Raw genomic sequence first — 26,018 nt, 5'->3', positions numbered from 1 at the left:
TTATGACAAAAAGAAACAAGCGTCATAATTTTGAATGTATACCATCTGCCACCAGATAAAAGCTTTTATAGCAGCTATTAAGTAATGCGCGGCAGCCATTTTGCATCAGCCTGTCCTCCAGATTGCTGCATGCATTAGATGTGCTAGGGCTGCTCTTATGTGAGTCTCTTTGCTTTCTCTCTCCTCCAGATTCACCAATAGTGACCTTGTCCATTGAGCCTCGCTCTGTCCTAGAAGGGGACAGAGTCACTTTCACCTGCCAGGCTCACGCCAACCCTCCTATAATGGGCTACAGGTCGGCTTCATTCTCATTTTCAGCATGCTTCTTAAAGTAGCCGTTACAAAGTCAAAGTCAATGAGTTTCAAAAAAAGTTATGGTTTCTTTTAAATCCACGTCATGTACTCAGGGAAACAATTTTAGGTTTCAATTCATGTCACACATGTTACTCCTCCACTTTGTGTTTTTCCAGGGTTTTTTTTTTAGTACATCTAACGCACTGTATTAAATCCTAGATGGGCTAAGGGTGGCGTGGTGCTGCAGGGTGCCAGGGAAAGCGTGTTCACCACCAAGGCCGACCACTCCTTCTTCACTGAGCCGGTTTCCTGTCTTGTTTTCAATGCTGTGGGAAAAACCAACGTCAGCATCTTGGTGGACGTTCACTGTGAGTCACACTGTAGTCATCTCACTATGTTCAATCAGCTGCGGCCCACTTCACTCACTACGGTCCAGAGTCAGAGGGATAAAACACACCATTGTTGTGTTTCTTTTTCTCCGAGTAGCTTTTCCCCTTTTAGTTCTACTGCATTATTACTCAAACGCAACAAAGAACACGTCTCCCTCTCTCTCTCTTTCAATCTCTGTCTCCAGTCGGTCCAATCCTGTTGGTGGAGCCACAGCCAAAAACAGTAGATGTCGACTCTGATGTGACCCTCAACTGCAAATGGGCTGGAAACCCTCCGCTCACACTCACCTGGTTCAAAAAGGGTTCAAACATGGTAAGAAGCTAAGAGCCCACGCTTTGCACATTTTCCTCTGTGCTTGTGCTCACACTGTTTTTACAGGTCACACTTTCTTCCCAAGTGTTTACAAAAGCTCCCGGTCACTGAAAAGCATTATCTTATATTTTCAACCAACATCTCTTATATTTATAACTTACATGAAACTAGGTTTTGATTTGTTGTCTATAGTAATATGATTCCAATTTAGTAACTTTATCCTAATCTATAATAAGGAAAAGGTATTAATAATATTTAATATTTCAAATACGTCAATAAAGTTCTTTTCAATTTGAATTTTTGAAAATCTGTTTGTAGACAAATGTCTGGTTAACTATTAGTAATTTGTTCCTCGCATCTATTGTATTTCCCCCCAAAAATGGTGAATTTAGTTGGTGTGTGCAAATAATAACCTGTCTGTAAAAAATGAGTGTAGTGATCATGACATCACTCACTGGTTTACAAAGTACCATCTTTTTATGGAGGATCAAGAGATGATGATTTCATGATTTAATATTGACTTGTGCATAAAAACTATGAGCTAGAAAATAAATAGTAGCAAAGTAATTACAAGTTACTTTTTTATTTTTTTTATTTAGACATTAATACAATCATTCATTATTTGATCATTTCATGGACAATAAAAATAGGAATTATAGATAAATATTTCTAAATTAACTATTAATCTACCAATAAATACTTACATTTTTTACAGAATTTACAGAAAAAATCTCAATAAACTCTCAATAGGAAACCTTATTTAACCTTATGTAGTTAAGCTATTGGATTAGCTGCTCCAGTTAGCATTTAAATATATGTTTGTGCTTGTTTAAGGACATTTAACCTCAGTGTATGACTGAGCCTGTATAAGACGTATGCAAAGGGACACTGCAGTGAAATGATCTTGAAGTCAGCCTGACCACCTGTTATAAATAACGTGCTAACCGTAGCATCACTTTTAGCCTCATGTTAGCTTTTGAAAATATTACTAGCACTAGCTAGCTATCGGTTTTAGTAAGCTGATGTGCTCTTCACAAACAAAAAGCCTGTCACATTTACACACAGTGTTAGAGCAATAACTGAAACATACAACCTTTAAAATAATTATTAAAATGCTGTCTGTAAACACAGTCCCATCAGTCCAGATATTACCACATAACGTTCTGATACTTAAAAGACTTTAGACAGGGTGATTACAATGACAGAACATCAGTTCAGTCATTTCTTTTATTACTGTTATTCAACAAAGTATGAAACACTGAAATATGAAAGTGCAGGAAAGCCAAGGACACATGATGTCTGATAGACAGATTATAAATGGCCCATTTTTTCAAAGAATGCAAGCTGTCCAATTGTATGTTGGTATTGTTTCTGGAAATTGCACAGTTGGATTGATCAGTTCTGCAGAGCAGGGCATGGTACGGCTCAGGGATGAAAACTCTGTCTGTCTGTTCATCATCTACCTGAAATTGAGTTATTTATTATTTTGTCTGATCCCATATCTTGTGCTGCTCAACAGAGCTGTAGACAGGTATAGACTTCTGGCTGATCTTGATGAGTGGTTGTTGCACAGAGGATGCAAAACACTGAGGTTTGTCTCCTCGCCAGGATTAAGCCATCCCTCAGCTTTTAAGGTGAAGGAAAGTGGCATAGAAGAGATTCAAGGAAATATTCAAATATATCCCTCAGCAGCTGCTGCTGAATTCTAAAAAGAAAGAGTCAAAAATACTTGCAGGTCACTTTCACCATTCACTTATCAGTGACAGCCAGCTGCTGATAAGTATGAATAACTTTGATGTATAAAAGAAGATTTGGCAGATTTTTCATGGGTGCAACCCACATAGACAACTCTGCTGCTCAACCCACAAATGCATTTTCCTTACAAATGTGTCACAATTTAAGAGAAATAAACAGGCTTTCAAATGGTATGAGATTTACTGACAATAAGCAAATCAACCAAACTCATACATCAGATGTGGTTTGATTTCGCAGTACTTACAGCATGTTATTAAACCTTTGATGGCTAGGTGTGCAGTGCTCCTTAAATGGTTTTCATTGCTTAGATTTGTGTCAAAATGTGTGCACTTGTGTAATTAGGACAAATGAACTGAAATCAATAGCATCATCTTTAGCCTTTTCCTTGATAGAGGACAGCAATACAAGGACTGACAGACACAATCGCCCTGTCAAGTCTTTTAAGGCTCCAAGTATCAGAAAATTATGTGGTAACATCTGGACTGATGAGACTGTGTTTACTGACAGCATTTTTGTTTTACACACAATTCCTCTTTTTAAATAGCATTTTTGAAAATCATCTTTTACACTGTAAATTTGAAATGGTTTTTATTGAGAGTTTTTTTTTTTCTGTAAATCCTTTTTTTCATTTGAAGTATTTATTAATGGGATAATAGTTAATTTAGAAATATTTATATTTCTTATATATTCTTTCTTAAATATCTATAATTCCTCCTTTGGATGTTGATTAAATTAAAAAATAATGATCTATTTTATTACTGTCTAAATAAATAAAATAAACTAATGTAATGGATATTTTATTGCACAGTTCCTTATTAAATCACAAAATGCTTTATCTGATGTGTGGCTCTTCTGGACCTCCATATTTTTGGCCAACACCCTGCTTCTTTCTTTTGTTTTTTCTTTTTTGAGTATAAAATGACCTGAGATCTGAGATCTAAGCCATCATAGGAGCGAACCCTATTCTAACCTTTGCAGAAAGGTAAAACAGGCATTTATGGAATACATTTTGGTGTGTCACTTTGACTCTTTATGGATTATTTGCCAAAAATTTAACACAAGCTTTTAATAAAAGCAAAAATAATGCTTCTGTTTTGCCTAGGGTTAGAGTTATGTTGGTCACCAATGACAGCTCAGATCTCAGAGGCTCAACATGGGGCTCTTTGAGGATTGACTTGCGTCTGGAACCAGCCTCTAATGGTTATTCGGCACACTGCAGTTTCTGGTTTTGCATCTGACTGAATTTTTGAGGATCGGCAGTTACCTCTTTGTGCTGTTGCTAACATAAGTGTCACCATGGACTGTTTGGTTAGCAATAAGGCTGTTTATGTTAGCTGCACTGACATCATTAAACGGTGACTTACAGTGGGGAAGAGACCATGACTAAGACAGTAAAAGAAATGGGCTTGTTACATGTCTTTGTTTGGAAACTGTGGTCTGCCTTGGCCAAAAAACACATCTGTATAATCAAACTTGTTCAGGTGTTTTTCTTTCTACGTGCTTACATATTTAGACATAATTTCACATGGCTAATTTTCAGATGGATGTGGTTGCTAGGCATCTGCAAAACCTTTGTGATAAGTTAAAATTCGATATGCATGTTTGCATTGGCAATTTAGAGTCAGAGTGGAAGAACACGTATACTTAAATTTTATCTACAATGGGATCTTTTGAGATAATACACATGGACCTTTTTCTCCCTACATACTGTACATGTGAACCTTTATTCTGTTTATTCCTTGCTGCAGGTTTGCAGATGCCTTGTTTATATTTCTTTTTTCACTCCCCCACAGGTTCTGAGTAACAGCAACCAGCTGTATCTGAAGTCAGTGAGCCAGGCGGATGCTGGCCAGTATGTATGTAAGGCTATCGTCCCACGGATTGGAGTAGGAGAGACTGAGGTCACGCTCACAGTCAACGGTCAGCAAACATCAACACAGTTTAATGTGTCACTGCTTGTAAACGAAAATGTTGTACTTTCGAAAAGGTCAGTGTCTCTGTAATTGAAAAAAAAAAAAATGCTATATGTCTAAAGTGGTGGGCACTTGTTTTTGACCATCCTACACCTCCTTTTGAACAGGTCTGCAAGGTCAACAGTTTTTAAAAAAAAGAGCGATAAGCTTGAGTTTAGCAGTTTTTAGTAGTTTCTTTTACATCTTTGTTAAATGCATCCACATGTTCTCTCCCTGCAGGCCCACCCATCATTTCCAGTGATCCAGTCCAGTATGCCGGGAGAGGGGAGAGAGGAGAGGTGAAATGCTACATAGCTAGTACACCTCCTCCAGATAAGATAGTAAGTGAAAGGATAGGAAAATGTGACACATTTGTGGCACAAAAAACGAAGAGAATTTTTCCACATGTTAGTCCAGACCGAGAAAAACGCCAAACCAGGAAAAGCTTTGGTCACAGAGACAACAAGGTTGTGCCTTTTAGTCCGACAGCAGTTTTTATTTTATGGTTACTGTACCTTCCTTTTCGTAAATGGCTCTTTTCCTGCATGGCGAATGCTTTTAGGCACTGACACTGTCCCCTTTTCTATTTGAGTGGTGACTCACCCTTAAACTCTCCTAGAATGTTCTTCCATCCCATCACATAAACAAACCAACACTAAGCCGGCCCGCTTTTAGCTCTGCGTCAGAAATCGCCCTGGATGCTTTCCCTGCTTGGTTGTATCACAGAAGCGCAGCAGTAGTAGCTCCTCGGCTCCCCCGCCTCTGTGACTGATCCATCCTGACTTGCGTTGCACGCTTCTAATGCAAGTGGCGGTGGTTTGGGCAGAAAAAGATTTATAAAATATAAAGGACTGGGGAAGAACAGTTGTCCAAGTAAACGCCACAGCCAAGAGAATCTCCTTCTCTAGAATAAGTGGGCAGATTATGGAAACATGTGGGCTTATGTATAATTAACTCACCTTAGCGCAGTACTTCGGTGCTGAATAATACAGCTGCTTTTAGTGGCTTTAAGGTTGGAGAGTGTGCAAGATTGTCACCAGCTCATTCATCCATTACTGTCATGCCAGTCTACAATGTTAGTGTGACACATTATAGCCAGTCGGGATTTTTTAAAGAAATATCTTAACAGCTACGATCACCCTGTTGGGTTGAGAAAAGCAAAAAGCTTCAAAATTATCTGCAGTAAATAACATTCTGGTTCACAGTTCTTCACAGCGGTAATTTAAATTTTTTTATTTATGTTTGAAAAGCTGAAAATTTAGTGTGGCGATAGCACAAATCATTAAACTGCCAGTTACTTCTCATTTATTCTTTATAAATATATTATTCGTTTTGAGGTAAAGATCGTCTGCATTTATTAGCCATACTGTGAACAGTTTTATGCAACCAGTTTCAGATACCCTTTAATGTGCTTGAATACAGAACATTAATGTGTATTTGTGCACAAATGCATAACTGGAAGCATTTGACTCGACTGTGATTTGATAGTTGGGGTGGGAATCATAAAGTAAGTCATAATAATATCCCCATATGTTTCCCATGGTAACGATGGTATCACAGAACAACTCCTGCTATAATGGTTACATTGCAAGAGCAGGACTCATCACAGTATTTATGTAACTTTATTATGGAGTGAAATGAAGTAGTGACTGTTAAGAAGTCCTGCATGGCAACAAAAAAATCATGATTACAGTGTGATGTTTTTTTAATGTATTGTCTCACACTTAATATATACTGAGCTGGTCTTACACAGCTTTCCTGACTACAATAAATGTGCTGTTGAAGCCTCTTAATTGAATCTGGTTTAGTCTAACGGGGTTTGTGCGTGCGCGTCAGGTGTGGGCGTGGAAGGAAAACGTGTGGGAGAAGGAGAAGGGGACGCTGCTGGAGAGGTACACAGTGGAACAGAGCAAACTGTCATCTGAAGGCGGTGGCGTCCTCTCCACCCTCACCATCAACAACGTGATGGAGTCCGACTTCCTGTCCACTTACAACTGCACGGCCTGGAACTCCTTCGGCCCGGGCACCATGATCATCACGCTGGAGGAGACGGGTGTGTTTCACATATATTTATAGAACATTTTTCAATTTCTGGAGAAAATCTCAACAATGAAATGACCACCTAGTGGGAAGGAGAAGTGCACACAATTACTCAGAAGTTTCACAAGGAAAGTAGTAAAGAAGAAAATGATTAGAGTACGAGTATGAGTTTAAAACAAAATATGCACATAAATCATATTAAACTGATTATGTGTATGTATATATTGTATCTGCTAAGTAACAAATAGATGTTTCCTGCTTATATAATAAATTTTACGTCTTGTTATGTAGCTTCATAAAATATTTGTTCCATTAAAGCCTTGCTGCTGCAGCTATGAGCAGACATCTGTAACTCACTGTTCTTCTCTCTCACCCTCTCATTACAGAGGAGGTTCCAGTGGGGTTAATAGCTGGTGGGACCGTGGGCTCTACCATCCTCCTGTTCATATTCCTGCTGGTCCTCGTTCTCATTTTCTACCGGCAACGCAAAGGCAGTGAGTCATACTCTCCATATGCTTTGACATACATTATAAAGAAAATCTGCAAATCCATTTTTCCCCATGCCTTTTAAGGAAGCATTGCAGATTAAATGCTTCATTTAATGCCAAAAAACGGGCAGCAAACCAGAGAAAATCAAACACCTACGACTTCCTCTCCGCCATGTGGATGCAGGTCCCCTCTGAACTTGCTCCCTTCAGCTCACGAAAACACACTGACTGACAAGCGTGTGTCAAGCTGCATTCAACCTCGCCGTGTTTTGCTTCCAGGTCGGCGCGGGGTCACGCTGGGTAAGCCCGACATCAAGGTAGAAACGATAAACAAGGAGACCCACAGCTTAGAGGAGGACTCCGGCAGCGTGTCCACAGCTTCGCGCATGGTCAAGGCCATGTACTCGGTGAGAAGCGGCAGGGTGTGTGTGTCTGTGTGTGTGTGTTTGGGTTGGATACTGTTTACACAGCCTGTAGTTGTAGGAAAAAACCCTCAGATTAACTCGGTAACCTCCCTGCACCACGCTGTGGCTTTTGACTAAAGACAGACACCATGATTTTTCCCTTTTAATCTCCCCTTTTTAACACTTTCAATCCCATTTTTCTCTTCTCCTCTGTCGCCTCCTTCCCTTTTCCTGTCCCCTCCTTGTTTTTCTTTTTTTGTTTTGTTTTGTTGTTTGACGGTTTAGTTTCTCCCCTCTGTGTCCTTCTCTCCTTCCAATCAGCCCTTTAAAGATGACATAGAGCTCAAGTCTGACCTCCGCAGTGACACCCTGGACACCCGCCAGGAGTATGACCTCAAGGTGAGATCACACAGATGCCAGAAACATTTGCGTACGTCAGTTCAGGAATGAGTGTTCTTCAAAATGTAGGAAAAAAGTGATGATTTCTGAAGCCAGATTTTTCCTTTGGGCTAATCGTCTCTTCAGCAGAGATGTGTTCTGCCTCATTTGCTGGTGGTATGCTGGGAATAGTGTAAGTGCTGTACTCAGTATCTGTGAGAATATTAGAGTAGGATATTTAAGATAAAATTTTTTCAGTGCAGCTGGCCTTAATTGGTGGAGCTCTTTTGGTCTTTTCTGCCGTTCCCTCTCAGCCCAACTGTGATGTAACTCTTCCCTCTGATTACATAGCGAGCTGGCTGCAGAGTCATTACAAGACAAAACAGAGAAGAAGACAAAAAACTCCATAAATTGGAAAGAAATGTTAAAAAGAACAAACCAGGTTCAAGCACACTCTGCCTATTTAGCTGGCATGAATCATTTACACATTTTGACACTGTGGGGTTGGGCTAAGGTGATGAATGAATTTTCACGCATACAGCTGCCAAAATGTTCTTCTGAACTCCCCGCGCCCCCACCCTCCACCCACCCATGAATATTTTGTGAGGGCAAACAAACCACCCCACTAGCTGGAGTGCTGCCTTGGATCACTTTGAAGAAACAGAGACATGAATCCGCCCCAGGAGGTGGTTAGATCACCCCGACAACTGCCTCAGCCAGACTGCTTTTTCTTTTTTCTTTAAAAAATAAATAAATAAAAAAAATTTGTTCTTCCTGCTGCCTGAAGCAGCAAAGCCGTGAAACAAAGTTGGGTGGGAGAGAAGTCTGAAAGACAATGAAATTGCAGAAACATGTTAGATTGAGCTGAAGAGCAAATCGCGATGTAGTGAGCATGGAAAGCATCGTTTCATTTTTAACGCAGGCATCCTGGGGTCAGCCCTGCATGTTGTCCCGCTGCTCATGGACGCTTAAATTCAGCACGAATCAGAATTTCTTCTTCTTGTTAACTTGACTAATCTGGTCTCCTGGGATACAAAATACACAATAAGAATACCTGCCAAATAAAATCCCAAATTCTTTATATACACTGGAAAGTTGATATCTTTGTGAGCTGCTAACAGCAGATAAAAACACCCAGATATAGACGGTGGAGAAGTAATAGCACTAAAGCTACTAAACCTTTAAAAAAAAAATTATTATGTGTTGTCTTTTTTGGCAAATTAAACTTAAAATATAAGCACATGGAGGTGAGGGAGAGTCTGTAAACATAACTGAGGAATAATGTACAAATGAAGATTTATACAGTTATTTGCAGTTTTATCATCGGTTCATTTTTGACAAAGCATTGATATTTCATTTTTAAATGCCCCAGTTATCGTCACTTTTCAGGACACCCTTAGTCTAATGTGCATTTTCTTGATAATTGATCAACAGAAATGCATTTTATATTTGAGTAAAATTCATGACAATAAAACAAACGGTGAAACTTGTGTGTTTCTGTTACCAAAAATTTGAACTGAAACTAATGAAATATACTCAGTGTACTCTTACATGCTATCTTCTTCCTTTCTATAATAATTTTGACCACTGGTTAAATATTGATTACACATTTTTATGTACATAGTTTCCAGCTTTTCATTAAAATTATTACGTATACAAAAAAAAGTCTAAATGTAAAAACTGACAAGAAGGGTGACACGATGTCTTGGTTTTCGCAGCTGTCGGGTTTGATAGGGCAGTGCTGCGGACAAATCGTGCAGCGTGCTTTAGCCTTGAGTGTCACTGTAATTTTTGAAGACTCCCAAGAAATCGATTTGCATTCATTTCTGCAAAGGACTCGAGCAGCTGAGTCACGAATAAGGAGCAAACTGGCCACACAGCATGATTTTAATGAATCTTCACTTTGATGTTAAACAGCTTAAAACTTGCGGCTAACCCTGACCTCTGACTTTCCACAACTACAGAAAAGTGTCTGAGAGGTCAGAAAGGAACATGATTTACTAAAGCGACCTTTGAACTTTGCTACATTGTAAAAAAATGTATTAAAAATGAACTCTTTGAACTCTTTTTACTCATTCTGTCTTTTGTTTCTTGCTGTCTTTCTCTCCCTCTGTTTCTCTCTTCAGGACCCCACCAATGGCTATTACAATGTCCGAGCCTCCACCCACGATGAAGTCCGTCCTGCCTCCCATTCCACCATGCACTACTCTGACTACCGCTCCCCCACAGGAACACCAGGGGGAGCTGCATCTATTAGCAGCAGCACTGGTGGCTCAGGCGCCACAGCCAGCGGAGGAGCCCCGGGCCCCCCTGGCCCCCTCACATCACCTGGACGCCCACAAGCCTGCTACGACCCGCGACCGCCTTCCAGACTGTCCCACATCAGCTACGCCCAGTTCAACACCTTCACCCGCGGGGGCCAGAGCCAGCAGCCCCCGGCTAACCCCGCGCCTGCCGCCAGTGACTTCCCTGGGGACTGCAGCCTCTTGGACTCCACTTCCCAGCTGGCCTACGACAACTATGGATACCCCTCACACTACCAGACCTACCGAATGGGTTTTGCACCATCCAGCTTGGCTCCTCTGGAAGCCGGCCCGTCTTATGAGATGTACGGGGTGGGATCTGGGGTGGGCAGTCCTGGGGTTGGGGTTGGCCCAGGAGGCCCAGCTCCCTCGGGACCAGAGACTGGACTAGGAAAGTACGGCAGCTCCACTCGCTTCTCCTACACCTCACAACACTCTGACTACTCCCACAGCCGGCACACACAGCGGATGCAGACTCACGTGTGAGACAGAGATGCATACCCGCCTCACAGTCTTAGCTGCGCATGAGGAAGCATCTTATAAATAGAGTCACACCTGAAAACACACTCCGTCACGAATTGACATGCACACATTATCACACACTAACATGAACACACCCTACTAAACACAAACACAACTACAGAAGACAAAAAAAACATGACACACACACACAGGCACAAAGTCAGACAACCATGCCCGTGAGACGGGGGTAGGGGAAACAAGCAAGGAGCGAGCAAAAGAGAGGGTGGTTAGGAAGGAGCTTAATGAGACAGGGAAGGGAAATTCCACAGTTTGGAATTCCCTCACTCCCGATGCGTTTGTAAATCTGAGCTCTGAAAGAGCGGACAGCGCAAGTCACAATCAAGATGGGTAATGAGAGCAAGAACCCGAGAGAGGACAAGAGATCGCTGATCTTTGGAGCCCATAGCCTTTGCTGTGAACTGACGTTGTAAAATGATGAGAGAACGTTTTAAAAGTAAACTGAAAAACATGGTACAAACTGATCGGAAGAAACCTCAACCGGTGGAAGTCATTCCTGGCCGTCATTTTAACTTTTCTTTTTGCTGGCTGACTTATTCAGTGATCATAGAGCACATATACATAGTAGCCCAGAGCGCCCTTGTGTACAGTGGCACTTGGCCGTCATGCCTGTCAGGCAGGGTGGGGGACTGTTGGGCTGGGGTGGGGCGGGGCGGGGGGCTCGGGGGGGTTGTCGTCATTTTGCACTGCATCAACAGTATTCATGCTTAGACGTCTTAGACATCTATATCTGTGTTATGTCTTCTTTTTATTTGCACACAAGACTAGAGCTTTGTATTCTATTTTTTAACATTACAGAATTATTTTTGTCAGTGTAAAAACATGTAACGTGTACGTACGGACCAAAACTTTGAACGAGAGCGCACATAGCTCGGGCCTGAGGGAAATCCACTGAGACAAGAGTGCCAACAGAAGAGCCTGAATTCAGGTTGTGTTTCACATCAGAAGGCTGTATCAGTGTATAAAAGAAACCTAGTGCCAAGTGTTCATGTTGTTCTTCACCTTAGACCATGTATATGCAGTAGAAGCTCCTACTATTGGCGGCTGTTGCTTTACAGACCAGGCTTGGGGGGCCTTGAGTCATTCCCAGACAATTTTTTGTAGGCTGGAGCCTTTTTCTCCGAGCTCTGAACTACAAGCCTGGTGCAGACGGAGAGAGAAAACACAGATGTTGGGTTTAGAGTGGCCTTATAGGGGAACATGTCACACATTTCCATTTTTGAATCATTCCTCATCGTCCGTCTGCCAAAAATGGCCAGAGGAGAATGTGTATGGAGAGGTTTTATGAAGGCTTGTCCACAATATTGACATGTAGTAGTGTATGACTGTGAGCGTGTGGGCGTGCGACTGTGTGTGTGTGTGTGAGAGAGCGAGGGAGAAAAGGATCAAGGGGGAGTGCGTGGGCGTAGGCGCGCACATCGATTTGTACAGCGTGTTTGTATAGATGCGTGAATGGCTGCGTGTGTATGGGAAGCATACTTTAAACACGCGGCGACCCACCCGGAGCGCTCGCGCCACTATTGTATGCACTTGCGTGTGTGCATGTCTGTGTCTAAAAGTGTGTGGGTGTGTGTGTGTTTAAAGTATACGTCCATATCATTTCTCTCACAATCCTGTTACAGTACTTTTATACCTCTGGTAGGACTGTATCCTGTATTATTGTGTCTTTGAATTTAGAAAAATCCAATGTTTATCTTATTGTACTGTTCTTCGTAGCAGAGAAAACTGTTCAAAAGATGTACAACGAACGTTATCAAACTCTCATTTTTTAATTTCATTATCTTCAATATTTTTTAAAAATGGTATGTAATTATTTTTCCACAGTATTACATAAATAAAAGCACTGTTTTTTATAAAGTGTGGGATTTGTCATCTTTGAGTAGGTGGGGATTTTTCTAACATGTACTGCTGGAGCTTCAGTTCCTCATTGGAGAGTCCATTTTAGTCTGTAGTATGTTTATACATGTACGGAAGAGGATTAGGGCCACTGGGGGAAAAAAAAGAGTGGGCATGTCTTTTTTTCTTCTTTTCCAGAATTCTGAGAAAAAAGTCAGAATTCTGAGATTAAAGTCAATTCTGAGAAAAAATAATTCTGACTTTAATCTCAGAATTCTGAAAAATAAGGGGAAAAAAGTTTGCCAACGTTTTTTTTTCCAGTGGCCCTAATCCTCTTCCGTATACATGGCAGTACAAAGTGTTTTAGAAAAATAATAATAATAATCTTTGAATACGTTATCTAATTTTGGGGTCCTGATTTTGACTGGTTTTGTAAAAACATTGAGTATATTTTTTAATACAATAGCCTGTGATTCTTTTTACCTTCCACTGCTGTTTTATTTCCAATGTACCTGCTAGAGGTTACAAGCAGGGCGGTTATCATTAGGCAGATTTTTCTATTATTTATTAAAATCTAATTATGGTTAAGTTTAAATACTATCAAGACTGCACGTGGATTACTGACTGTATACATCATTATATGATAATGTAAGTGCAATGTCCATCCATTTTCTTCCACTTATCCAATTCCGGGTTGCGGGGGAGCTGGACCCTATCCAAGCTGTTGTAGGGTGAGAAGCTGGTACATTCAGGACAGAGAGACAGTCAACCGTTCAAGCACATATTCATGCCTTAGTACTATACTATACTATACTATACTATACTATACTATAACTATTAGTTACTAAATAATGGATTGGGATTAAATAATCTTATGCTTCTTCCTATTCCTTTTTTAACATGTATGTTATTTATTATTGTTTTGTTTTCCTTTTGATTTGCTTTGTTTGTTTGTCTAGTTTTTCTGTTTTTGTACTGTGTTCAAAGATACAATACAATACAAATTAACCACCTGCATGTTTGTAGACAGTGGAGGAAGCCAGAGTACCTGGGAGAACATGCCAACTCCACTTAAAAGACCTCAGTTTGGATTCAAACCCAGGACTGGGCATGTAGATAGATATTTTGTTGATCCAAGAAGTGGAATTATTGATGTAAAAATGTAAGTTATGATATTAAATTGTTACTTTCATTTAATAAAACATATTTATAAAATATATATATAATATTAATAATTCTTTATATTTTTAAATCTTCGTAGACATAAAAATAGAAAACAATGAAATGAACGAGCTACATTTACCGACAGGTGGCAGACACGACACCACTACGACTACAGAAGAGGAAACGCTTCTACGTCACTGGCCGGAGGTTGTCTAACAGCCAAGATGGCGGCCACAATGTTGAGGTCGCTTAGCAAACTCGGACGTCCTTCAACAAAATTGTTATTAGGCCATAATTTGCTGAGCCCTGGCTGTGCGCTGCTGCAGAACAGGTATGATAGCAAAAAGACAAACCGTGACTCCACCAGTTATCTTTGTCCTCCTGGTGGTCTTAGCTTAGCTCCTCACAGATATGCATGCCGAGAGGCTCATGCTAGCAAAACGCTACATAATCCGGCTTTGCTTCTATAAAACATCGCAGGGCTCGCCCTGTGCAGTTTACTACTATGAAACTAAATGGAAAACATCTTTATTGGCTACGTGCTTGGCTATAACGAGTGCCCTCAGCAGCTTGTTTAGAGGATAGGATAGGATAGGTTAGCATCTCCCACTGTCGGGTTAACTGGAGATCTGCTGTCAGCGTGTGTCAGTGTTTACTACATCGGTTTTTCATGGTCAGTGAGGTCAAAATGGTTTTAACGCATACACAGAAAATTAAAGGTTTTGGCACGAGGATGAAAACAAATAGATCATTTGGATGATTTGGGAGGTGTAGTACGCTATGTTTAAGTCAGCTCAGGGCTTCAGAAAGTCTCTGAACCAAATTCAGGGGGACATAAACCTGTTACTAGCATTATGCAGTGCTAGTTACTGACATATTTATGCCTCTGTATATTTGCAATATTCAGTATTAATACGTGCTATTTTATTACCGTGGCTGTATGTTACAGGACTCATGCAGTGCTGTCAAAAACATGTACATGCTTACTACTTGTATAGGAGTTAGGAGGGCACAGAGCAGCCATATGGTGCTAATCAAATGCATTTGATCAACTGATCAGCAAATGTCACCACCTGCTGTTTGCTAGTTTTAGAGCATTCAGGTGTGTGTTAATACAACGCCACAGTTTTTCCAGGGGTGGAAGTCCCAATGAATTCAATCCACGGTCAGGCTGTGCAGTGCTCAGAGGAACTGGAAAATCCCAAGAGCTCCATCTTAGACTGTACAGGCCTCAGTTAGCATGTTAAGTGTTTAAATTCATGACAGTACAATTAGAAAAAAACGGCTTATTTGGGAAGGTTCCCAGAGAAAAAGTTTGCAAAGTTGCTTCTGAAAACCCCCCACAAGATTTAAGTATCATTTAATAATAGTATGTAACTTCACGCACAAATCAGTGATTTGCTGTGTTTTCCTTTTGTTTTTTGTTTTTTTCTCATTGCATTTCTCGTTTTAGACTGTCACATGCTCCTCGTCCCCCACCTGGCTTCCTTCTTTCCTTGTATAGTCCTTTTTTCATGTCAAGTTTGATCCTCAGATTTTTTTCATTTGAGCCACAGTGAGTGTCTCAGGGTAACTGTTGTTGCTCTCATGGAAAGTCTTTGGAAAGCTGTACCTTTTCTGGCTTCCTCTTCGTACACAGTTGTTTCAGTGTCTTCAGTTGGACTTTTTCCTGCTTTCTTACCAGATTAGAAGTGAAGGCTTCTTTCTTGCGTTATTACCACATTTTCCTCTTCACCTGGAGCTCACTGCATTTCCTTATGTAGAATTGGGGCCTTGGCAGTATGCAGAGTGCACAAGCCTGCTGGCTCAGAGTGATTCTGATTTACTAACATACACACAATGGCAAGACCAAAATAGGCCGGTGCACACATTTCATAAACCTGATGGTAGTTTTGAGTGTGCGCTTGTTTTTGCGTGGGATAAGAGTGTTTCCATACATACTTATCTGCCTTCACACACATATGAAATTCATCTATAGGATTTATTATTATGTCTGCACAGAATTTCAGCTGTAACAGGTTCCTTTCTTCTGGGAAGGCTTTCCGCAAGGTTTAGGAGTGTGTTTATGGGAATTTTTGATCATTTTTTCATAAGTGCATTTGTGAGGTCATGCACTGATGTTGAACGAGAAGGCTTGGGTTTCAGTCTCTCCTCTAGTTCATCCCAAAGATTTTCTATCGGGTTGAGGTCAGGATTCTATCCAGGCCAGTCAAGTTCTTCCACACTAAACTCACTCATCCTTGTCTTTATGCACCTTGCTTTGTGCATTGGTGCACAGTCATGTTGGAAGAGGAAGGGGACATCCCCAAACTGTTCCCACAAAGTTTGGAGCAGGAAATTGTCCAAACTGTCGGGATATGTTGAAACATTAAGAGTTTCTTTCACTGGAACTAAGGGGCCGAGCGCAACTCCTGAAAAACAACTCCACACCATAATCCACCTTCCACCAAACTGTACACTTGGCACAGTGCAGTCACACAAGTACCGTTCTCCAGTCAGCCACCAAACCCAGACTCATCCATCAGATTGCCAGACAGAAGTGCGATTGGTCACTCCAGAGAACACGTCTCCACTGCTCTAGTTTCCAGGGACGGTGCGCTTTATACCACGCAATGCAGCCGCTCGACCATAAAAACCCATTCCATGAAGGTCTTTACACACTGTCTTTTGCTAATCTGAAGCCCCATGAAGTATGGAGGTCTGTAGAGATTCACACTGCAGAAAGTTGGTGACATCTGCACACTGTTCGCCTCAGCATCCGCTGACTGTGGATGGATAAGTGAATACTTAAAATTAGTAAATGAGGGACAGCTGTTCCAGTCGCAGAAGTAAATCTACAAAGTTTCAAAGTCCAAACCTCAACCTGATTGAAACGCTGTCGGGAGATCTTAGGAGAGCTTGCAGACCTCAATGATCTGAAGCCACATTGTAGGGCTGGGCGATATATCAAAAATTTATCGTTACCGAAATTTATGACTCTCATCGACGTCATTTTGCCCATGTCGGTAAATTCGGTATTTTAAAAAAAAAGAAAAGGCATGTGCAGGTTGGCGATGTTCATGTCCCTTTAAGACGCTGTGCTACGTTACAGACTTGACAGGGTGGAGTCACATGACTCTACTACCTGTCAGTGTTGTAACTTAGCGACTTTGTCGCTATATTTATGAGTTTTTCAGACCCCTTAGCGACTTTTTTTCTAAAAAGCGACTAGCGACAAATCTGGCGACTTTTTCTGGTGTTATTGGAGATTTATTTATGACGACTTTTTGACCTGAAAGTGGGCATCGCTTTTACTCTCAACAAGCAGCGGGTGCTGCCGTGGGCACCTCGCCCGTACCAAAGCGCTCACAGGCGGAGGATAGTCCTCCCCAGCTGCTATCAGGGCAGACGATGTTCACACCTATGCGTCCGAACTGCAAATGAATCGCGCATGAGCGAAGCCGCTGCCCCGCACTGACTGTAACGCAGTCAGTTCTTCTTTACTGTTATGCTGTTTTGTGGATCACGAGGTTTAAAACTACTTATAAACACACACACACACACACAAAGTAACTCCACCAGAGTGCCTATTTCGGGTCTTTTTTGCCGGTCCAAGACCGGATAAAGGAGCAGGGTTGGAATTCTGACTTTAAAAAAAACAATAATTGCTAAAATAAATTTAATTTGTAGTTCTAAATAAATTCTAAATGCATTTAGGACGTTTTTTACTCACTTTATGTCTCTAACACAATGTTATTTCTCTCTCCAACAACGTAGGTTACAATTATATTAGCATGACCAATTATGCAAATTAGGCGATGATGTCATTTAGCGACTTCTGGCGACTTTTAGGACAGCCAATAGCGATTTTCCTTACTGAGGAGTTACACTGCTACCTGTAACAAGACGAGACACGGGTGAACAAATGGAGGACGATTTAAATCTTGAAGCAGCAGCGACGGAGGTAGAGCTGGTGGAGGAGGAAGAGGAGACGCTTGTTAACAAAAAAAATGCATCATCAATCATTTGGCAACATTTTGGATTCAACAAGGATGATATCGATCAAAAAATTGTTAAATGTAAACTCTGCAAAAAGACTGTTGCGTCAAGTCAAGGTAACACAACCAACCTCTTCCACCACCTGCAGCACAACCATGTGATTCGTTTGTTTCAGCGTTTGTTTTTTTGGCACTTGGGGTGGTTATCGTCCATTTATCGTTATCGAGGTTAACTGCTCAATTTATCGTGATATTGATTTTAGGCCATATCGCCCAGCCCTACCACATTGTAAAAAAAACTTGGCCAAAATTCCTCCACAATGACATGATAGAAAGATAAAGTGATGCACAAAACAATTACTCGACATAAGTTCTGCAAAAGGTGCCCGTCAAAACTACTGAATCATTGACATATTTAGTTGTTCATGAAGAAAACTTTCCATCTGTGCATCTGTTTCCTTAATGAGCTACCTCTGATGATCAATCCTCAGGTTGGCAGGCTCAGTTCCAAATAACATCTCAGAATGAGATTAAAGCTTTAGGCAGCACCTTCTTGTACTGCAGGATCATGTTAGCACTGATAAAGGTCACCACCCAGCCTCATACCTACGTCGTGTTTAAAACCAACCTGTGTGTGTTTCACAGGCAGAAACAATGGCAGCCAGATGTGGAGTGGACGGAGCAGTTCGCTGGTGCAGTCATGTACCCCACTGCTGTTAATGAGAAGTGGACACCGCCCCCATGGAATGGTAAAGACTGCTGTTCACTAACATCTACTCGTTTCAAATATTATTTTTTGTCTTTTAATTGTAACTGAAAGGGAACTATATAATGAGCTGCCAAGACTGCGGGAGAGTTGAACGCAGTCCAAGTCTAAATGTATCATATCAGACTTTGGCAGAGACAGAACGGTAAAAGTTTTGACTTATTTCCATTTTTGTCCTCTGTGTTTTCTGTCTGCCAGCCTTCATTAAGATGGGAGGCAGGTATTCAGTGTCTGACTTATGCGTTTCTGTTTCCACAGTGCACTTGATTTAAGATGTGCTCATACTTTGGGCAGCTTGTTCCGCATTATGGTTGTTTGTTTGATGAAAACAAATGTGCTGGTTTGTCAGACTGGTCAAACTTTAGTTTGCTGTTTTATGTTCTTTGTTTTTCAGACAAAGATCCTCCCGCAGAGAAGGACGTGTCCAACCTGACAATTAACTTTGGCCCTCAGCATCCTGCAGCTCACGGTGTGCTGCGTCTGGTGATGGAGCTCAGCGGGGAGTCTGTCAAGAAATGTGACCCACACATTGGCCTGCTTCATCGTGGCACTGAAAAGCTAATCGAGTATAAGACATACCTGCAGGTACTGAACAATGGGGTGACTTAAGTGGTCTTTGTACTCTCCAACTTCCAGCCATTATGTACCTGTTAAATTATTTTGTATGCATGTAAGTGTAGTGGCAGTTTGTATCATTTTTGTAACCATCCTCATTTAAATAAAACACGTTCTGCTGCAGGCTCTGCCCTACTTTGACCGCCTGGACTATGTTTCCATGATGTGTAATGAGCAAGCCTACTCTCTGGCTGTGGAGAAGCTGCTCAACATCCAGGCCCCACCCCGTGCACAGTGGATCAGAGGTACTGAGCATAAGTGGTCAAATATGAAAACTCCTGAAGAAAAAAAATCTTTAAAAAAAAATATTCCTGAAGTCTTATTTAACCACTATTAATGCCAAATTTGCATTGTATAAATTATTATAATGTAGTTTGCATTTATGTACTCATACCTACATTTTTTTTTAATCTTTAGTTGACTGTTAAGTCTGTCAGAAAAGATGCTATAAATAAAATAAATATAAATATAGCTAGGGGCAGGAATAGTGGGTAAAGTGGTTGCCCCCATGATCGGAAGGTTGGGGGTTCGAATCCACTAAACGGCTACCCTGAGGTACCCCTGAGCAAAGTACTATCCCTACACACTGCTCCCCGGGCGCTGGATTGGTGGCTGCCCACTGCTTCACTGAGTGAATGGGTTAAATGCAGAGAAGTAATTTCCCTATGGGGATTAATAAAGTATACATTACATTACATTATTGTTATTACTGTAAGATGAATCTAATTTAATGTTGTGCAGTTTCATGGTACTTGCTCAGCATTGTTTTCTCTGGAAATGTAAAACCTGGCAAAAAAAAAAAGCTTTAAAGCTTGATTTCATGAGCATTTAACAAACACAGCAGTTTTCTTTGTCTGGTATGTTTGTTTTTGACCCTTTGCTTTAAGATGCAGTTAAAAATGACACACTAGGGAGCGCTAACTAAACATAAGCGCTGCTACTGTTGGTCCATTACAAAGTTCACAGCATAGGCTGCACGGAGATGTTGTCACGCCCAGTTTGAGGTGCTGCCTACTGTGTCTATTTCTGTGCCACAGACACGTGCCTCTCACCTTTAGCATTGTACGGAACAAATGAGGTTTCTGGTAGAGATCAGGCAGCCACAATTGCACAACGTACATGAACTTGAAGATCTGAAAAGACTACATTTTCTAATGTAGACTGTAACTATCTGGTTGGTTGCTTGGATTCTTCCTCAACAGGAAACAGTGAGAACCAAGGATCAGAGTCGTTGTTTTGTTTCAAAGAGGATCACTTTAAAGTCGTGTCTGGCAACAAAAAGCATCAACTACAGTGTTGACTGTTGAGTTGTGTACCTGTCTCCAATGTTTAGGCTCTATTTGTGAAGAGTTAACTTGACATATGAGCTGTCTGGAGCTAACAGGCCATCCGTTCTAGCGTTCAGTTAGTGTTCCTGGGGCTTTTTTATCTGATGAATTCATTGTTTGATCAAGTAATCACCAATCTAATTTCAAGAAGCATTAAAATGTTTAAGTAGATTTTTTTTATTTTATTTTAGGTGGATGCTAACAAAACATGTTGAACTCAAAGTAAAGTAAAACTTCACCAGTGAGCAGCTGGAACCTGTTTCCAGTTTGTTGAGCTTTGTTCTGTGTCGTTTGTAGTGCTGTATGGAGAGATGACTCGCATCCTGAACCACATCATGGCCGTCACCACACATGCCCTCGACATTGGCGCCATGACTCCCTTCTTTTGGATGTTCGAGGAGCGAGAGAAGGTAACGGAACAACAGTCACAGCTCTGAGTGTTAGACTCTCAGATTAGCCCGGGTGTACTGTGGTTCTAATCTGGGGATTGTTCTAGTTTTTTGAGTCCAGCCTGCTCCCAAAATAGCTGTAGCTTTGATTCATAAACAGTAGCTATGTTCTCATCAGTCAGTGGCACAGTGACCTCCAGCTCTTCAGGTGTTTACTCAACAATATCCTGTGTATGAGTCAGCATGTGGGCCACGTCTGACTTCACATTTTCACTGAGTCACTGAAAGTGTCCCAAAAATGACAAGACTGTAAGATGAGTCAACCGTTTGAGTCTGAATCTTCTGCTGGCGATACAATGTGACGATCTGAAGAGATGCCTGGTTTACGGCATCCAGCGTAGCATGAAATGAGGAGTTTGTGGCTCCACTGGGATGTTACTTAATTCCAGGTTGCTTTGATAGTGAGATTCAGGTTGTCTGTGTTTTTAGGTCAGGGTGTTACTTATCTTCCTTTTGACAATACCCCATAGATTCACTAAGGAGTTCAGCCAAGTTGCCAAGTCAAGCAAACACAGTAGTAAGTGGTCATCAAAGGATTTGGTGTTAGTGAAATAAAAACGGCATCATTAAAAATCCCGTCAACAGGTCGACTACGCAGTCCTCCAAAATCTACTGCTACACGGTTGCATAAAGTACTAATATTACTAATATGCTGATAAAGCAGTGGTACCCCAAATAATCAAAGTCTAGAAACTTCACACTGAACTTCAAACATCTTGCATTCTGTGTCTGTTGACTAGACACTTGATTGCAGTGGCACCAGCCTCAGTCTACTCATTGAGAGTCTCACCTGTCTCTCCCAAGAACCCCTCAGTTGTTGAATTAACTTTTTTTGAGAATCCTCTCAACGCTGCAGTAATCCCTGTTGCACACACAACGCCTGTGAACAGCCACCATCATCCGCAGTGACCTCCTGTGGCTTAGCCTCCTGTTAAAGGGTGCTTTCTGGACAGTTGTCAAGTCAGTAGCAATCCCCATCGTTGCGTTTATGTGTACTGAACTTGACTGATCGACACAGTATTTATACTATATGAAAAGTAACTGACTCAAATTCAAAGTGAAATATTCTAATAATTTTCTTCTTTGAGTCATAGACAGAAGATGATAGAAACATTGATGTTTCACTGAATTTTCACTTTCTAAATAACTGATGGTTATCACATTGCCACTGCTAGAACGAGTTTTTTCAGGCTTAATAAAATTCTAAAGACATTCAGTTGGTTTGATTGTAACAGCATTGATCAGTGAAATGATAACCTATCACCGTGATCGACTGGAACATACGATTGTAGGTTTTCTTTTAAAATAGGCCGTCTAATCCAGCGTATGTATGTGTTGCAGCAGAGCAGTTTGAGTTTTGCCACTAATCCTGAAACTGTGACACTACTTTACATGGAAATGTGTGGGTTTTTTCTTTTTCTTTTCTCTTTAAGTCTTTAATTCTTGTCTCCTCTCAGATGTTTGAGTTTTATGAGCGAGTGTCTGGAGCAAGGATGCACGCTGCATACGTCAGGCCTGGTGGGGTACATCAGGTAGGAGAAGAATTCATTACATTTTTAAAACTACAAGTTCAACACTTCTCTAAACATGCTTTTTAAAATCTATCTAGAGATACATATATAGAGATATAGATAGATATAGATTATATAGATAGATGAGAGATGAAATCTAAAGATCAGTATAATATTGTTGTATTTGAATATGTTTCAGGATATGCCCCTTGGCCTGATGGATGATATCTATGAGTGGTGTAAGAATTTCTCCATTCGAATTGATGAAGTGGAAGAGGTGAATGACTCCATGTTTTCCTCAATTCTCCACAAGCTCTCAGTGAGCTCAAGCACGATGGGCGTGTGGAGCTTGTGGATGCAGTAAATTTTAAGTGACATTCATGTTGGATTTCCTTCATGCAGATGCTGACCAATAATCGTATCTGGAAGAATCGCACTGTGGACATCGGAGTGGTTTCTGCTGAGGAGGCCCTCAACTACGGTTTCAGGTAACCCATAAATGAAAGTTCACTGACATATTAGAAGCTAAGTTACACTTATAACACTGTTGGCTTCACTTGCACATTAGTCAGCTGTTATAAGTACAGATACCAATATGTCAGCATTCCAAATGAATAAACAAACCCTCCTAAAGGGAAGTGACACCGCTGTGTCAGGGGCAACACGTGTTGTCAGTGTTAATAATGGTACAATCTGCCACAAACTTATTAAATCAGTTTGTATAATTAATTTAAATACTCTCCTTCTAGAAGCTGCTTGAAATATATATTTTTATAAACCTTGAAATGCATCACTCTGCTTTTCCCACCACCAGTGGAGTGATGTTACGAGGGTCTGGAATCAAGTGGGACCTGAGGAAGTCTCAGCCATATGACAAGTACGATGAAGTGGAATTTGACGTTCCGATTGGAAGCAATGGAGACTGCTATGACAGGTAAGACTCTTCCAAACAAACAGCCCGAGTCTTCTCTATAGCAGCCCGGGTATGAGCACGCCAGAAGAATATTTGGTCTCTTTATTATAAATTTGCTTCGACTGTCTCTTTTTATGGAGCAGTTTAGTCTTTTTGAAATGAGATACTTGTGATTTATGTGAATTTATCTGTTGCGTTTTTACAAAAGGCTGCATATAGAACCAGGTCTTACCACTCGGCAGCTACCATGATGCGTATCTCTGTTTCTGATCAAAGCAACATGATGTAAATTTAGCAGTAAATATGTCACCCAGTTTAAAACTCAGACGTTCAGCCTAGCAACAGAAAACTTCAGAGAGACATTATTGGCCAACTGTGTTTAAAAGGAATCCTGGTTTACGTGCCCACACGGTGAGAGCTTGATGCTCCTGGTTTTCATGAATGCAGCAGGCAGCCTATATAATCAGAATGAGCCGTCATTCACAGACAGCAGAAGTTGGCGACCTCGTTTGTCCACAGAGTTTGACCTATTTTCTGATCAGCCTCTTGGAGTGACTAAACATGTGGCTGCGTATAAAGCACATTGTGGTTCACCAGTCTCACTGGCATGAAGTGGAACACATCCACTTCTGTTTTAATCAGTCAAAATGGCCCTGGGAACTATTTTTTTCTCCTTCAGGTCGATTTCCTGTACTATACTATACTGTAGTACTGTAGTTGTGTAATGCACTCTGAGCGTGATGATGCCAGACTGAGCTGCTAGCGTCTGCCCTCCACCTTCTCTGCAGAGTGTTAGAGGTGTATATCGTGTAGTGGCGTAGAGCAACATCAGTCTTGTGGTTTACTGCTACTTGTGTGTGTATGTGTGCGGCTCAGGTATCTGTGCAGAGTGGAGGAGATGAGGCAGTCCCTGAGGATCATGCACCAGGCGCTGAACAAGATGCCAGAGGGCGAGATAAAGGTGGATGATGCCAAAGTGGCTCCACCTAAGAGGTCTGAGATGAAGGTGTGTTGAGTAGAGAGCTTTCCTCTTTTGCATTCACTGTGCAGCCTGCAGGCTATTTACGTTCTTCTCTGTATTTTATCACTCGTCTGTTATTTCAATTTCTTGTTAATTTGTGTTCACTCGTCCTTTTTCAGAGTTAGATCAATTTTATTGTAAAATTCAATTAAATATGACTGAGCTCAAGGCTGGAAACCACCTATACTTCCTCTCACTGTTGTAATGATATCATTCCCTCAGTATACACTGATGCTATTTTCTTTTTATGCATTTTTTTCCCACAAACTTTGTGTTATTTTGCTAGATGTCCATGGAGTCTCTGATTCACCACTTTAAACTGTACACAGAGGGCTACCAGGTCCCCCCAGGGGCCACATACACGGCTGTAGAGGCACCTAAGGTGAGAGCACTCAGTGTAGTGTAGAGTGTAAGGACTAGTTGTGCAGGCCTTTAAGTGTACGACTTAGTTTAAATAAGGCTTTTTGAGTCTTAATTAGATGGGACTTTGTTGTGCTGTAATATGCTTATTGGAGTGTGTGTGTGTGCGTGTGTGTGTGTGTGTGTGGCTTGCAGGGAGAGTTTGGTGTATATTTGGTTTCAGACGGCTCCAGCAGACCCTATCGCTGCAAGATCAAAGCCCCTGGATTCGCTCACTTGGTGCGTACTTAAAAATTTCACACGACACTGTGAAATATTAAATACTCCCACCATCAATTATTCAGCTCATTTAACGGCTTGTCCTCTAGGCTACTTTGAGTTCATTAACTATATTTTATTAAGCATTATGGAGCAGTTGTTTTTTTTTTTTTCTTCTTTTTTTTGTCCAAAGCGCTCCTCGGCTTCCTTCCTGTTCGTCTTAGCTCATGGGTAAACGAGCTAATGCAGTTGAACATCGTCATTAGAATTTGGGTTTACAAGGCTAAAAATGTGTTTAAAGTTGCATAAACAAACTAATTGAGTCGTTACTGTGATAACTCGAGGCTATAATCTCATGAATTAAGACAACTTTTGTGCTCTCGTGCATACTGGAAGCTTCACTTGCTCTAAATGTTACTTCTTGTTTGCTTCTTTCTAGGCCGGTCTGGATAAAATGGCCAAAGGACACATGTTGGCAGATGTGGTGGCCATCATTGGTGAGAATGTCACAGTAACTTAAATACTTGCAGACATGCAGAAGAGAGCGTGCAAACGGAGCTGCTTCACATTGAGTGTTATCTTCTTGCAGGTACGCAGGACATAGTGTTTGGAGAGGTGGACCGTTAAAGCGACACTCTTAATGTGTCGCTTCCCCAGCGAGGACTCTCTCTCTCTCTCTGTCACACGACTATCTTGTCAGACGGGCTCTCTTCCTGTTCTCTTTTCACTGTAGTGAGCTTTTTGATAGGCGGCTTCGTTTATCACCATTCATGTACATGCCCAAATCAACCTAATAAATATTTTATGTCTGAACAGTAAACGCCTCTGATTTTTTTGCCCCACTGCGATAAGGTGACATCTTAAGGCTTCGTAAAGTCTAAAACACCCCTCCTATTTTTTTTTTTCTGCCACGCTCTTGTGCCGCCTGAAAACAAATAAAGTATTAGAGATGACAGCAGACATC

At 41.1% G+C, this 26,018-nt stretch overlaps 2 protein-coding genes across 3 annotated transcripts in view; both read left to right on the top strand.

Annotated features, from left to right (window-relative positions):
- The window catches only part of kirrel1a (kirre like nephrin family adhesion molecule 1a), a 32,138-nt gene extending 19,420 nt beyond the window's left edge, over window positions 1-12,718 (top strand). Inside the window, exons 6-15 of one of the 2 annotated variants that reach the window (XM_031733834.2) lie at window positions 190-295; window positions 514-662; window positions 869-996; window positions 4,545-4,671; window positions 4,944-5,044; window positions 6,540-6,756; window positions 7,130-7,237; window positions 7,511-7,638; window positions 7,957-8,034; window positions 10,140-12,718. In XM_031733834.2, coding sequence (XP_031589694.1) covers window positions 190-295; window positions 514-662; window positions 869-996; window positions 4,545-4,671; window positions 4,944-5,044; window positions 6,540-6,756; window positions 7,130-7,237; window positions 7,511-7,638; window positions 7,957-8,034; window positions 10,140-10,802 — 1,805 coding nt within the window. In that variant the 3' untranslated portion in view covers window positions 10,803-12,718. Of the gene's footprint in view, window positions 1-189; window positions 296-513; window positions 663-868; window positions 997-4,544; window positions 4,672-4,943; window positions 5,045-6,539; window positions 6,757-7,129; window positions 7,238-7,510; window positions 7,639-7,920; window positions 8,035-10,139 lie in introns of both variants that reach the window. The other variant, XM_031733833.2, reaches the window with a different exon arrangement.
- A 1,318-nt stretch (window positions 12,719-14,036) lies between these two features.
- On the top strand, window positions 14,037-25,874 carry ndufs2 (NADH:ubiquinone oxidoreductase core subunit S2). Its single transcript, XM_031733826.2, has 14 exons — window positions 14,037-14,187; window positions 18,479-18,582; window positions 18,994-19,184; window positions 19,339-19,459; window positions 20,840-20,952; window positions 22,449-22,523; window positions 22,702-22,779; window positions 22,905-22,990; window positions 23,317-23,436; window positions 24,292-24,421; window positions 24,723-24,818; window positions 24,992-25,075; window positions 25,494-25,551; window positions 25,644-25,874. The coding sequence occupies exons 1-14, from the start codon at window positions 14,081-14,083 to the stop codon at window positions 25,679-25,681; spliced, it is 1,401 nt and encodes a 466-aa protein (XP_031589686.2). The 5' UTR covers window positions 14,037-14,080; the 3' UTR covers window positions 25,682-25,874.
- Window positions 25,875-26,018: the final 144 nt, after the last annotated feature.

Source organism: Oreochromis aureus, linkage group 3 (genome assembly GCF_013358895.1).
Source record: "Oreochromis aureus strain Israel breed Guangdong linkage group 3, ZZ_aureus, whole genome shotgun sequence".
Classification (NCBI taxonomy): domain Eukaryota; kingdom Metazoa; phylum Chordata; class Actinopteri; order Cichliformes; family Cichlidae; genus Oreochromis; species Oreochromis aureus.
The sequence above is the reverse complement of the archived record's forward strand: the minus strand, read 5'-3'. Positions and strand labels throughout refer to the sequence as shown.

Excerpts from the sequence above, each read along its gene's own strand:
- ndufs2 (XM_031733826.2), top strand. The coding sequence starts at position 14,081 with ATGGCGGCCACAATGTTGAGGTCGCTTAGCAAACTCGGACGTCCTTCA. Across the intron at positions 20,953-22,448 it reads TGTTCGAGGAGCGAGAGAAG|ATGTTTGAGTTTTATGAGCG; the intron begins GTAACGGAACAA and ends GTCTCCTCTCAG. Across the intron at positions 24,819-24,991 it reads CGGCTGTAGAGGCACCTAAG|GGAGAGTTTGGTGTATATTT; the intron begins GTGAGAGCACTC and ends TGTGGCTTGCAG.